Below are 15,270 nucleotides of genomic sequence, written 5' to 3'. Positions count from 1 at the left end.
AGAGAAGTGAGTTTACCAATGAAAGAAATTAATACCAGTGGGTGAAAATGAAAAATACTAAAAAAAGGATGTACACAAGGCACAGAAAAGGATTGAATAGATGCTCAGAATGGAAATTTCAAATCCTTGACCCACACCCCACCAGGCCTGGCAGGGCAGAGGTGGTGACTGCCCCTTGTCTGGGGAAGGGGAGGCACAGGAGCTGGGCAGAGCAGATGGGAACCTTTCTGGCCTTGGTCTCCTCCTCACAGCAGGCAAACATCCTGGCTTTTGGTGTCCTTTCTTTTGCTACCTTAATCTGTCCTGGGGCCAGACTGCCCAGCACAGCCCCCACATGCTTCCTAGAATGGACAGGAAAAAAAGCAGGGGAAGAAGTTCAAGGAGGGGAAAAACACCCCCCAAAAAACCCAACCAAACCCAAAAACCCCAAAAACACCATCACAACAACAACAACAAAAAAAAGCCACACACACACCCCTCCTCCCCCAAAGAAAAAACCCAAACCAAACCAAAAAAAGAAACTAACCACCAAAAACCTGAAGGATCTCTGCTGAAGTCCAGAGAAAAGGATGGGCAGCAAAAAAGAGAGAAACTTCTTTCCAAAGCAAGCAACAACTAATCCAGCAACAGGAACAATGTCATGGTCCATGGTGTCCCACGCACACCCCAGTGTTTGAGCCCCCTGGACTCCCCACTGGGGTTCCCAGGCTCCAGCCCTGCCCCTGGTTCACAATAAATCTATAGCAGCCATTTCTGGGCATAAAACAGATTATTAAGGAAGAGAGTATCACTATAAAATCACCCCAAGACAATGGGGCTGGTTGTAAATTGTTGTTAAATCCACTTTTTGAGAAGTGAAATTGTTAATGTTAATTGTTAATGAATTAACATTTTCCAAGGAAGCCTTTTTTTATTACAAATGGGCCTTGCTCATCACTGTTCAGCAGTGGTATGATTGGAAGTGCTGCTGTGCTGTATTGTGTTGCAGTTGTACAGTCTTTTTATAATCCAGAGCCCCAGCACAGATCAGGCTCCCTCACCCTCTGTGCTGCAGACTCCTTCCATGGAATGAACCCAGGGTCACAAGAATTTTGCACTTTTCCTACAGAGCTGAACAACAAAGAATTTATTTTTCTTGCAATGCCTACAGAACTGGCCATGTTTACAAATTGAAGTATTTTCTTTTTTGTCCAAAATGGTCATTGTTCAATCTCTGTAAAAGGATGGGAAATAATGAAATGTTTTCCCAGATAAGTACATGTAAAAAAAAATAATCTTTGTCTGCATTTTGATTTTTTTTCTGGTACAAGATGAATCCCTCAGGACAGCAGAATGGTTAATGACTAAGAGCCTTCAGCTTAAGGCATATCAGCTTTAGTCCCATGAAGCAACAGTATGTGCTTCTCATTTGTGTTGTCATATAATAAGTCACAGACTTCATTGCTTCTGAAAGATTTTAACACTCTGTTAAGAAGCCAGCATAATTCTTACTGTAAAAGACCACACAGAGATTTCAGAGTTGTGGACTATAAAGGAATAAAACATCTAGATTTCTTTGAATCAGATCTGAATCAAGTTTGGATACCAGGAAAAAATACACCTTAACTTTCTGACTTTTAGGCAGGCCTGACATTTGTCATGTAGCTCCTCACAGAGCTCTCAAGGTGCTACTCAAGGAAGGGAAGGTATTTTATAGACAGGTAATGTAATCCCATGTTAATTTTTAAAGATTAAAGAGAGATCAGTGGATTGTAGCAGCACAGGACAAAACATAACCAAAAGTAAATGTGTTCAGACCAGTTTAAGTGCTACAAAGTTGGTACAATTTCTTGCTACACTGAGATTAGTATATATTGTGTCATTAATTCACTCCATCTGCTGCATCTTACAGAATAATTTCAGGAATGGTTAGAGGGCTTACCTCAAATATAGTATGAAAGTTTGATTGTATTCACTACATTTCAGATTTTAACACCCTTGTCTGTGTTTCTTAGTCTGTTCACAGTTTTCCAGAGGAGTTTATGCCATCTTTGGGTTCTATGACCAGATGTCAATGAACACCCTGACGTCGTTCTGTGGAGCCCTTCACACGTCCTTCATCACACCGAGCTTCCCCACAGATGCAGATGTGCAGTTTGTCATCCAGATGCAGCCAGCATTAAAAGGAGCCATCTTGAGTCTCTTGACTTACTATAAGTGGGAAAAGTTTGTGTACCTCTATGACACAGAACGGGGTAAGCACTATCATTTCAACTGATTTTGTGTTTCATAATTTGCTCTAAGTACTGCCAGCATCAGTGTGTGCAGCCCAGTTTTCTTCTGGATTTAGGTAGAGCATTCTGGTGGTCCTAGAAAACAAGTTTGTTGTGAAGGAACTAAAATAATGGATAAATAACAAGGAGGCATCTTCATGTTACTTATAATTTTTAAAGAGATTGTCTGAGAATAGTGTTAGCAGTGTAAGTATTCAGTTTGGTGTGCCTGGTTTCCACTGAACTGCAGACTCCATACTTGCCAGGGTGTTTGAATCCTTGCAAAATAAATTAGGTCAACACTGAAATAGAGTGATAAGCAGGACCTTCTACTGTGCATGACATTGCAAATCCCACACTACTTTACATAAATGCACATTTCTCCTGTCACTGGACAGAGACAGTCCATGCTAAGATATGCTCTGGTGATGTCTAAGTATTAATAATGGTCTAAGCATATATTGTGTAAGATCTCTGCTGGAGTCCAGAGAAAAAGGTGGGGAAAGAAAAAAAAGAAGCTTCTTGCCTAAGCAAGCCAAAACTAATCCAACAACAGGAGCAAGGTAACTCAGCTGTGCTTGGCTGGAGAAAGGATGCTCTAGATAGCTCACATTCCAGACACAAATTGACACACATGCCAAAAATGCCAGAGTTGTGTTTAACTAAGTGGAAACACACTAAAACCACTGTTTTCACTCTAACCAATTGCTAACTACTAATAAGAAGAAAATGTAGCAAATACTGTCAAAAAGAGATCTAGACACCAGAAACCATTTTCTGTGAGGAATCTTTCAGCTGCCACCTGCTCTCAGTGTATTGAATTTGCTGCATTTGCTGAATTTGCTCTGTTACAGATTTCACCTGGGTAGTATTTTTTGTATCAAATGGATGTGCCAGTGCCCTTCTTACCAGCTTTATGATTTTCTACTTCAAGAAGTTTTTCAGATCAAAGGGATCTCAATAGAGACAAAGAAGCTTAGATTCTGGTCCTGGCTCCCATGACAAAATTTCCTTAGGCTACTGCATATTGTTAAGGATCAAGTCTTTGGTGTGTGTGCTTTTCACACTGAAGAATAGTACCGTCACACAAATAAGAACCCAACTAAAACCTTAAAAAACATATATTGAAAAAAATTAATTTTCAGTCTGATTTAGGTGGGTGCCCAGAGTTTCAGATCTTCTGAGTGATTTGGAGGTGTTAAATATTTCTAGCAATGAAAAACACTAACTGTGAGATTAAGTAGGAAAATATGGAGAAGAATGCCATTACTTCCTAAATCTCGTAAAATCACTCCCCATACATCTGTTTTTCAGGCTTAGTCTACTTTTAAATGAAAACTCCTGTGAATAAGTGATTTGTCTGAGTAAGAAAGGCTTATTTGATGTGGTCAAATACAATGAACTTATAGTATGTGATGAAGTAAAATGCCTTAGTTCCAGGACTGATGAAACTTATCATGATTAGGGCTAATAAAGTTTGCTTTGGAAAGAGTTTCACCACTCATTCAAGAAATTTGGCACTTTAGACTGGAAAACTTATCCAAAACAATAAGAGTTTCACTAGAACTTGACTAGATGACATGATTATCAGATTAGGTGAGATAATACTGGGAGTCAGGAGGAGGGGAGGCTTGCAGCCTCAAACCTGCATTTATTTGCAGTTCTCAGTGTGTACAATCTTGAGGTAGACACAGTCTGAATTTATTATGATGGCTAATCCCTTTGGAGCACTTTACTCATAATCTTACAATGACTAGCCAAAATCCTATTGTGAACCTTCAGCATCTCTCAGTGGTGTTACACTGGCCCTGTGTTATGTCAGCCAGTCAGAGTGACAAATCTGAATGAGCTGACAGTGAAGGTCACTGTAGGATTAGAAAATGTAGCACAGGACGAGAAGATAAAGGACAGCAGTGTCATTACGATGGAAGGAACATCAGTACATGTAGGTTGCTTGATGATGGGCCTTAAATTGTTTGGGATAAACTTAGAACACCTTATCTGTTCTTCCTAGCTGCTGCTGTTTGTTAACATACCTACTATTTGCTAAAATGGGAAAAAAAAGGACAATTTGTTACCCTCACTTACTGCTGTTTTAGTTTGCTTGATAGAAACTTGGTAACCATCCTATCAAGAGTTTTAATTCTTCTAGTATTATAATGAATTAAGAAATTTACTATAGGAGATGTGCAGAGTAATTAGGTACGGAGAAGTGGAGGTTAGATTCCTTTATTTGAGGAGTGATATGACTGCACCTGAAACATTTGGCAATTCCAGTAAACTCACCAATTTCTTTTGATAGGCCTTCAAATACCAAAAAACTCCCCAAAATCTTGGACAGTAATAACGGGGAGTGCTTGTGTCAGGTGGTGAATAGACTGTGCATGTTCTTTAGCTAAGAAATGCAATCACTAGAGCTGTCCCAATCTTTAATAATTCCTGTCTTAGATACTTTACTGCTTTGGGGCACAAATTCTGTAGAGAGAGTGTGTTGAGCAGTTAATTGTCAGTTCCTGAGATAAACTATCATTTAAATAGTGCTGTTCTAGGAATATTATAATCTCACTGAGGACCTGAGAAATCACTAAATATTGTACTACTCTTTCTTACGTTCAATATTATTTATGGACTGGATTGATGTTGCAAGTAGCTTTACCATATTCTGCTGAAGTGAAACACCACCTTGCATTAAACATTGCATATGCTAATAATACTGCAGCATATTACACATGCCATACAAAACTGACTAAACCTTCTTGTAGTTTTATTGAACTCTTTTGTTTTAAGCTTAGGGAAGTGCAGCTTTGTAAAATTGTTTTTGTTTTTTTTTGTTCTTTGCCATCAAGTTGTGTAATCATATGGCTTTCTCCTCAGTGATATTATGTACAATACTGTTATGTTTGGCTCCTGCAATGAAGATGAAAGATAAATCTCAAACAATAGAATAAAATTAGGATGTATAACTACATAGATAGGTGGTGAAGGTTTTAATCAGTTGAGTTAGTGTATATAATTACATTCTTAAGTATAAAATAATATTTTCTAGTGCTATGAGATGACTGCTGCAGATTGTGCTCTCAAATATATATTTATGTGAAGGTGTAAAATTCATTTTCTTAAAAACTATTGAAGCACACAGGAAAAAGAAAGGTGAGATTCACTAATTTCACCAGCAAGAATTATGTCTTCTCTTTGTTCATTTCAGTTGATAAACTTATTCTTCTATGAAGAAGCAGAAATTTAAGAGAAATACCAAATCACATTTCTCTTTTAGTACAGCAGGTAAAAACCCAAAACATGGTTTACAGAGAGCAGTGATGCCTTAGGAAATGGCTGCTAAGGGAAGAAAGGAAGTGGTATGTAGAAGAAATAATCATATGTTCACTCCATGCCACATACTTCTAGTTCAAGTGAAAGGGAAAGGCAGGGGTGATTTCTGTTTGTATCTATCAGTAAGTTGACACTGTTGGTTGCTGTGATGCGTGCAAAATATCTGATTAATTGTATGGTGCTAAGTGCCTCAGTAGGCTTCTCTGCAGTAGGACTAAGACTAATTAAGATTATGTCAGGATGAAATGAAATGAGGTGAGGTTATGTACAGAAAGCTATTAAGAATTTGGGTAGCACTTGTCAGGAAAGTCACCTTTTGTATCTCATGCTGAGGCTTATGTTTCTTCAAAACCCTCAGGTTTACTTTGAGTCTTCAGCTCTGTTTCTTCTCTTACTTTACTTTAAATCAGAGAACTGAAGTAACAGAGGTGTGAATGTGTGCGAGTTAAACTTGTGGGTTTCACCATCGTCTTATTGTTACTCGAAAGTATGAAATACTTCTTAATTATAAAAATGGTATGGTGAACTATAACACTGGTGCTTTTGTTTATTTAAATTTTCATAATGTTAAGTAACATTTTGGTTTAGTTTTGCCAGAGAAACACAGTTTTGTGCAGATTGTTCACTTTCCATCCAACACAGGCATTTTTTCCTGAACTATTTTGATTTGTCATACCTGCTGTGCACAGAGACTGATTTCTGTCAGGCAGATCATTTAAACAAAACCACACCAAGTGATTCCTGTGATTTGCATCAAATCTTCATCTTCTTCAGTGACAGGAGTCATCAAAAGGCAGGAAAGCCAGCAGTGTTTGTGTAATGCCTTCCTACTCAGTGGCAGCTCAGTCTGGACAGAGGTATAGAGACATCTCAGGGGCATTGTAACCAAACCTCTCACTAAATCTGAAGTAATTTGGTTTTGATTTAGTCTATCAATAGGTAGTAGGTATCTAGCAAGATCTAAAGTCAAGGAAAAAAAAGCCTTAATATTTTATTGTTGGGCTTTTTTTTTTTCATTGGCTTGCAGTGGCTAGCTTGAGGCTGAGACAAGTGTTAATCTAATGCCCCAGGTTATTTGGCTAAGGAGAGTTGAAAATATCTGCTTTAAAAGCAATTACACCTTTAATACTTACTGCTACCAAAAGACAAATATTTGACCTGAATGTAATGGATAGGTAAGGATGCAGAAGGCCTTATAATATAAGTTCAGAAAATATGACCAGTCCTATTTCTTCTGAATATAAAACCTCCTAGTACTCTGTTTCATAAAGTAATGCCAGGTAAAAAGAGTGGGGAAGAAAAAGAAGTTATGACTGGAAACTTTTCAATGATCGTGTGTAAGGCATCAAATTGCCTGAAAATGGGTTCAGTACAAGGCAATGAGGTCTGACTCCCTGCCTCTGCTGAAGACAAAGAACAACTCTGTTTGGTTCTGCTTTTACAAAATGAGGTTAGTTATCTGTTGCTATCAAAGGACAAGACACTTCTGTACTGCTTTCCCTGGAGAATGAGAGATTGGAGCTGATAAAAGAAGTGGTATGTAGAACCAGGCTCATTATAGCTTCCACAAAATTAAATTGATGGATTTTTATTTTTCATAATTAAGTAAAAATTGCACTGGAAGCTACTTATATGGGTGAATTCCTAGGGATTTTAGAATGTTGGGCCCTAGTGAACAGATTCTCTCCTGAAAACAGCAACAAAAAATGTAAACTAAGACAGTGACTGACTCCTGTTTATAAGCACCTTCCATCAGCAGAGAGGTGCAAAAGAAACTCCTCCTTCCATGTAGCTCATTTCTTAGACTCTGTACTGTCTTTCTGCATGTCAGGAAGTTTTATTTTATTATAAAGATCATTTTTCAATGAAGGGGAAAATAAAAATAGTAGTAGCAGCTACACCAGCATTAGCAAACCTTAAATTCAGCACCTGCTGTTCAGTCAAATGTCAAAGAATTGATAACTGAGCTGCTCATTAACATGGTTATTCTTCAGAGCAGGGGAGTTATCCCACTAGCTGAAAAACTACTCTGAATTCCTTACATAAAGAAAAAAGGAATTAACGCCAGCTTACAGTTTTCTCAGAATTAAACATGGACTTGGTCCATTTAAAAATTAAAATTCTTGTTTGCTAGTATGTTTATACCTCTGTAATTCTTCTCAGTTGCATCTGTGAGGTTGATGCATTGAGTTTTGCTTACACTTTCAAAAGTATGAAGAGTTTTAAAATTTTTACATTTCCTTCTGTAAATGTCAGTGTGAAGAATAAAACAACATACAAAACTTGTTTGGGAGCCTATAGAATACCATAAGTGACCAAAACAGGGAGGGTTACTGCAAACTTTGATTCTTCTGAGTTTTTTGGCTCTTTGCAGGAGTGTTGTGGGCGGCAGTCCAGGATCATGGGAGTGACATGCAGACAGTATCATTTGCTGGCATTTAGGTAGCTATGTAGATAAAACTGTTCATTCTCATTTCTCACTTTCCATAGTGGGAAATGTGCAACAGGGAGTCAAATCCTGACAAGACCTCCCATGTCACAGGACAGGTGTCACAGGTCTCTACATTTTAGGACTTATGTGCCCCAGTAAGTGCCATGCAGAAATTTTCTTCTAGATCAAAAACAACTTGCAGCATGGCCACAAAATGTGGCATCTTTTGCATGGCTTTGTTGAAAGGATGTGGTGTAGTTTCAGATTGTCATGCTCTGCTACAGCAGAGAACACACACAGTGTAAAGATCCTTATGACAGAATATCCATTATTTAGATTTAAAGAACAATCTTCATGTACTTACACACAATACTTCATGTACTTACATGCAATAGGAAAATGATCTGTTTCTTTCACTATCAGTCTTTTGGGCATGAATGGTTTTACCATATTATAATACCTAGAATTTATATTTATGTAGGGTTGAAAGTCATAGATACTGTTTAGAAATGCTTGTATAAAATATAAATAATTTTACCTCACAAGGAGGTAAACCTTGACATACCTATATTTAGGGCATATTGTTTCATTGCTTGTAACAGTATAATGTATGAACCAAAACTATTCAGGAAACAAGCCACGACCTTAACTGAACTATTTCAGGATTACTTTGCTCTTTGATTTAACTGCCTGGATGTGTTCAGAAATAATCTGAATCTCAATAATTAAATCTAGCTTTTGATGGTCACTTTCCATTTATTTCTTCTGAAATCTCTGAAGTGTCTTCAGAGACCCCTTTTATCTTGGTCCCTGTGGTACACAGATGCAGAAGTAAGTCCTTTCACTGATCCCTGCCCAAACAAACATTGAGACCCTGTGTGGGAGAGTGGATGTTGGCCAGATTTTAGGTGGACTGAGGTCGTTAAGCATTTTTGTCCTGATCTTTCCCATTAGCTGCTATTTGTTTAGCTTACCCTTGATAATCCCTTAAACCATTTTTCTAGCTTATGAACAAGAGGAATGAATCAACTTTGAAAGTCATCCAGCATGAGATGTTTCACGCTGGCAAGTTGCAGCTTAAGACCAAGCGCACAGAGTTCATGGGGATATTCTGTATGGCAGCTTTGTGCCTCTTTACAGCAGTTGTGTGCACACAGTGGGCTCATTTGGTGTTGAGATGCCCGGGCCCAATGCCTGAGCATCCCTTGAAGCTGTTGGAGCACATGCTACTGTCAGCAGTGTTTTCCAACATCAGGAATAACTGCACATGCACAATACATTTGTGTCTTGCTCCATGGAACATCGGAAAATAAGGAAATGTGTCCGTCCATTCTTTAAGAAAAGGGTATCATGGTATCCTCATACCCACATTCACACTGAGTGTGAATCCAGTTGTGGCTGAGAAAGTTTCAGAATCTGTCTTGACCTTACGTGAAATCTGGTCATAAATCTGAGTCTCGGAACTTTCTGGGTACAGAATAGGAATGGGCAGGTTCAGGATAAATGATGTCTGGAAGTCTAAAGCAGGATGTGTCCATCCTTGAGGTCTTAGTGAAAGCAATCAGAACCCTGAGGATCATGAGCTGAGGCCCTGAATATCTTTTGTAGTAAACAGGAAAACCAGCAGCACGGCTGCTCACCAAAGCCTTGCAGAGATAAGTCTGCAAATCATTGTATTTATAAACTGAGTTGGGTAAATGCATGCCTTTAAATATTTATATTTTCATAAATATGCATGTTTTATCAACTTTCGTTCAAGCCATAACATTTAACTTTTTCATTGTGTGCACAAGTAATTTAAGTGGCAAATGCTTTTGCTCTCAGTTGATTTTATGTCTGCAACAACAAGGCTTAAATGGTCAGAATCTCACTTTTCCAGATTTCCTGAAACAAAGCTAAAGTTTCAACAGTTTCCAAGTGGAGGTGGAGGGAGGAGGGACTGAAAAGATACATGAGAAGCATTGTTTTTGCTCTGAGGCAAAGGCAAGGGCTTGACACAAAGCCAAACCTTAGCGGTGATGGACAGGCTCTGCTTGGAGGAGACAAGGTGGAATTTGTGGATCCTTGGGAAGGAGATATGATTTTGGACTAGAAAGGAAGTCTGTAGAAAAGAAAGCCTGTATGCAAAAGACTGTGGGTAAATTTTTATCAAACCTATTTATTTAGTCCATCTCACCCAACAGATCTAGGAGGGTCTGAAAGTTATTTTTCCTGAGTTTATTATTTTGCATCTGGGTATGCAGTACAGCTTTAAAAGCTGGAAATCTTCAGTGTCTTTGGCATATTGATGCTCCAGAAAGAAACCATGCTTCCCAGTCTGGCTTCACCTGGGAACTTGGGCTGACTCTGACTATGCAAGTAAACTCTGTTGCTACCTTAAATCTGCATAAGGGAGCTGGTACTCTCAGTGGGACTGAAGAAAGCAGCACTATTTAATGCAAAATCAAGATGAAGTGATTTTCAAGTACGTACAAAAAGAGATGTGTAACATTGCATTAGTATGTGAACTTGACTGCTTCAGTGGAGTAGCATGTTCTGGTTATCACAAGTTTTCTGAAGGAGGGACATTTTGACACCTTGTTCCTTAGTGAAGTTAAGGTGGCAGTTACTTAGCATATTAGTATTCTTGTAAGTTTGCAAATGTCATCATCCTTCACTGGATCTTGACTATGTGTTTGCTCTTCCTGTGCATCCTTCTTCACCTAGAAATCAATCTTTGTTAGGCTGAGTGACAACTGCTACTGGTGGCCCTTGGTATTTATGGAAGAAAGGCTGTTTCTTATTCACAACGAGGGAACGGGTTCCCAGCATACACTGTGAGAGACTACACACTCCTTTAAACTTGATGTGGTGGTGAGAAGATGGTTTTCAGCCCATTAAATGAACCATTCATCAGGTGAAGAACTTCTGTGGAATGAGCACAGGCTGCTGTAGCTTAATAGAATGACTATAATAGTTGGAAGTAGAAAAAACACCAAACACAAAGGAGATTTCTCCAGTGTTTGAGAAATATGTGAATAAAATGAAGTATCTCAACGAGTTAGTAAACCAAAGCTTTTCCTTTCATAGAGTGGCCTCAGATGCTCCCAAAACAGCTTCTCAGATGAGCAGTGATATACATGTTCTTTTCTCACTCCTAAAAGAGAGACTTCATAAGCAGTTTGATTTTCTTTTGATACCGAACTAAACCTTGCTGGGTGAATGGTGTGTAAGAATTTAGCTTTGTTAAAGCCTTTGTGCTTTTGAAGTAGTTTTCATTCAATGGTCTCAAAGAGCAATGAGAGAATGCTGGTATGGGGGTTCCAGTCCCATTTTTCATATGGAAGATTTGATGTACTGATCAGCAGGTTAACAACCTGGTCTTCATCTGCTTACATGTATGGAAATGCTTTTGTTGAGTTGAAAGCACTGGGAACTTTGACTTAAGAGAAGTGTAGAATGTCATGCTGGAAGTCATGGACATGCAATGGCCATCACTACTAATGAAAAGCAGTTTTTCATGCTTCTGCACAAAAATTCCCTTAAATTTTACCATGAATTTCCCTTTTCACCTAGAAAAAATACTTAAGCCTTTAAAGAAAGTCATAATGGATTATTTAGAAGCCTTGTATTTAAGGTAGTTATTTAAAGATGTTTGCCATGGAGTTTATATGAATGAATCCTTTGGTTATGTCTTCAGTACTTTCCTTAATCTATGACACTTGGACAATTTAGATGTAGTTTATTTCATACTTCAGAGGATTTACCAAACTAGTTTGACCACATACCTTTTTCTTTCCAGAAAATATCAGCTGTTTCAGTAAGCATAAAGATGACTCGAGTGCTTTGTAGAAGGAGAATAAATGTGAATGCATTTGTGACAAACCCACTCAGCTAGCAGGTAAAATGACCTCATATTGTATTTAGGTTAAGGAGTTTTTAAAGGATTTTTCTCTCACAGGTAGATTTTTCTCTGGTTTCTCTTGAGACATTTAATACATTTAATATCAGACCTTCTTTTGTTTGTTTTTTTTTTTTTAATTCTCCTTCTTTTAATTCAGAGTAGGACAGCATTGTGAGCCTGCATTTCAGGATGTTTATAAGATATGGTAGTAGAGTGAGATGAAGAATAGCTCCATAAAGTGAGTAAGTATTAATCTCTAAAGAAAAAAAAGTTAAAAGTTCCTGACATTAATTTTATACTCACTAAAAAGTAATTATTTATTTCTTCAACTCTAGATGCATAGCTTTTCCTGACCACCTCTTTTTTTTTGATTCATGATGCAAAGAATCATTGGGAGGGAAAGGTGACCTGAGGTTTTATTCCTCCTCAGCCTGAGCTCATTGTGTTCACAGACTGTTGCTTTGCACTTACAAGTATTTCTGACTTACCTTGGTTGTCAGCAGCCCAAGGAAACAAATCAGCAGTCAATGATTTGCACAGCTTAGCAGCATTATTCAGGACCCCTCTTCAGTTTGTTGCACTGAGCAGAGTTGTCATCTCTTGCAGCAGCAAAGTATCCCCTTTAATGCTGAAGGGTTTCCTCTCCAGTCCTGAGGATCAGATTCCTCAGGCACTGCTCCATGGTGCAGGTTAGCCCTGGAGTCTGGATTTGCACATAAAGTACATCTGTGCTCCTTCCAGCTGAATATATAGAGCCTAAGTAAGGTGCTTTTGCCAAGGTGGTAGCTTGGTGAGTGGTGTGGGCTGCTGTGACAAACCTGAAAGTGCAATATTTCACAAACAAGAGCTGTGACTGCTGGAAACAGCTCAGGTTGGTCTGTGCACAGGGACTGGTGCTGGAGCTGTGAGTGCTTGGGAACGTGTGAGCATCCCAGAGCTGTGCTGGCACCTACCAGCAGCAGTCTGGAAAGGTTAGCACATACAAGAACTGGTTGGTGAGCTTTCTTAGGAGCTTCTGAGGTGTTGTTTGCTTAGGGAATATTTTTGTCAATAGTAATAATTACATGCAGTGAATTGTCAGGGCTGTGCTCATATTAGGTGTAAGAAGACTACTCTTATTTGCATAAAGTGCTAATATCTTTATAACATTTCTTCTGTTTTTTATGAAGTTATGAGTTATTTCTCCAATCTATATTCATGTTCAGAAGAGCAGTAATTCATTTTGATAATCTGCCCAGCCGTACTTGGGAATGGGTTATAAAGGAGCAGGACCACTCTGCACAGTGCATTGAACCCTCCTGCCCAGGGCCTAATACACATCCAAATTGCTTTATTCAGTTGTGACATTTTTTAATCAACACCTATGTGTTGTGAGCATTTAACTGAGGCTTCTTTCCCCTTTGCAAAGTAAAAGACACTTCTGCTGCTCTGTCAGCTTAATGAAAGGCTGTTCAGTGAAAAGCCCTTTGACTCCTTTCCTGCTCTTGTGGCATGGTGTACAAAGCAGTCTAAACAGTGGTTCTGAGCTGTTCTTAAGCTGTCTAGATCTCGTAGGTAAGAGGACTTTCCCAGAGAAGAAAGTACATGACAATGGTCATTAAAGATTTTCCGAGGGTACCTTAGAATATTTTAGGCACTCTGAAGGCATTAAATAAATATGGCAAATAATGGAGATACATTCAGGTGTCTTTTTTAGCCAAAGTGTTTCATGCTGGTCACTCTGAGGACATAATACTGTAATTTTTGTAGCTATATATGGCTTTGTAAATTCATTCTATGATCCCCTTGGTGATATAAAAGTAATCATGTAGCCTGAGAATTAACATGGGAAAGTGTTTGTTAAAACTCTTGGGTGCTTTCAACTAGAGTGGAGTAGTTAATACAGAAGTATGTGTGGTTCTAATGGATGAATGTATAAAATAAACTAAAATGTTGGATGGAGGTGTGATATAAACAATATCTTTTCTCTATTGCCCGTAATTTTCAGTTCCATTATGTCCTGCTGAGCCATTTAAAATATTTCAAAGAATCCATAATTGTCACTTATTTTATGAATTGCCAGTCATATACTACATTGACCTCAGTCTATGTGCATTATTAATTCATCAACAGCTTAATTTGATGAGTTTAAATCAGAAGTGAAGTATGAAATCCTTTCAGTGCAATTTATTTATTTTGCTAGCATTATATACACATGACATCACCGTAACTGGATTCTGTCATGATCTGCTGCTACAAATGAAGATACTGTAAGTGCTTCTAGATCAAAGATTGCTATTTGCTGCAATCTTAGTTCTTACTGGCTTTTTTCCCCTGCTTAAAAAAGGAGATATTATGATTTTAGGAGCCAATATTGGTCTACAGTTTGTGCAGTTTAGCACATCTTTTACTAAAGATTAGGCTTTATTCTTCTTCAAGGGGAATGAAAAAGGAAAAAAGAACAAAAATAGGGATATGAAAAACAAAGAAGTCAGTCTCCTGACATTGTTTGGCTGAGCAAGATCAAGCCTTTCAGCTGACTACACTGGTGTCAGTAATTCTCTGTAGGTAGAATTGCCTATTGCTCAGTAGTGCTGCCATTATCGATCAGTTGGGTTTGTCCATGAACTGACAGTGATAATCTCAAATTAGATCAAGTTTTTATTAAAGGAATAAAATCAAATTATACCCGACTGTAGACAAATAATAATGAATTATATAAACACATAATTATTGCAGTACCATTTTTGCAGAGATTTCTTGAAAGTAAAGCCCCAAAGCCTCCTGGTTTTTTTTTCCTGACATTGGTTACACAGCTCTCTGGGCAGGCCTGTGGATTTTTAATGGCTTTGTAACGCTTGCCACAAAGAGATGGAGAAGTGAGGGTGGGAGTGGGGAGCTGAACTTCTCTTCGAAAGGGGAGGTGTTTGAGGGGAAATACAGGGATGCATAAGTAATTGCAGCCTCAAGGCAGCAATAATTTATGCACTGACAGTTTGAGTTTCATGCTATGCTATTTTAAAAAGCCTTACAATGAACTGTCTCTGTTACACAAGTGTCTGTGGTACTTTAAGAGATATTCCACATCATGGAGACAGTTTGAAGAAAAACTTTTGGAACACGCTCATCGCAATGTTGTAGTTGTCCTGTTTCAGTAAGGAAAAAAGAGTGCTGGAAAAGCAGACTTATTTTCCACATCTTAACATAGATTTGGGCGCCCTGAGGCACTTTGCAGCCATTGTCTCATTGCTTATTTGTCTGGTTTTAGATATGTTGATGCAAGTGAAAATTGTGTGCATCTATATTGTTTTTATGTAGTTACTATTGTAGTCATCCTATCTGGAAACGTTTAGCTACACTTTTCAAAGAAAACAACAAAATGGATGTGAGTGGCT

The 15,270-nt window shown here is 38.3% G+C and overlaps 1 protein-coding gene across 6 annotated transcripts in view; it reads left to right on the top strand.

The window, feature by feature from the left end:
- The window catches only part of GRIA3 (glutamate ionotropic receptor AMPA type subunit 3), a 145,234-nt gene that overhangs the window by 31,756 nt on the left and 98,208 nt on the right, over positions 1-15,270 (top strand). For all 6 annotated transcript variants that reach the window (XM_033072266.2, XM_033072265.2, XM_033072264.2 and 3 more), the window contains exon 3: positions 1,995-2,234. In XM_033072266.2, coding sequence (XP_032928157.1) covers positions 1,995-2,234 — 240 coding nt within the window. The remainder of the gene's footprint in view (positions 1-1,994; positions 2,235-15,270) is intronic.

This window comes from Catharus ustulatus, chromosome 14 (assembly GCF_009819885.2).
Source record: "Catharus ustulatus isolate bCatUst1 chromosome 14, bCatUst1.pri.v2, whole genome shotgun sequence".
Lineage (NCBI taxonomy): Eukaryota > Metazoa > Chordata > Aves > Passeriformes > Turdidae > Catharus > Catharus ustulatus.
This window is presented reverse-complemented; position numbering and strand designations above follow the sequence as displayed.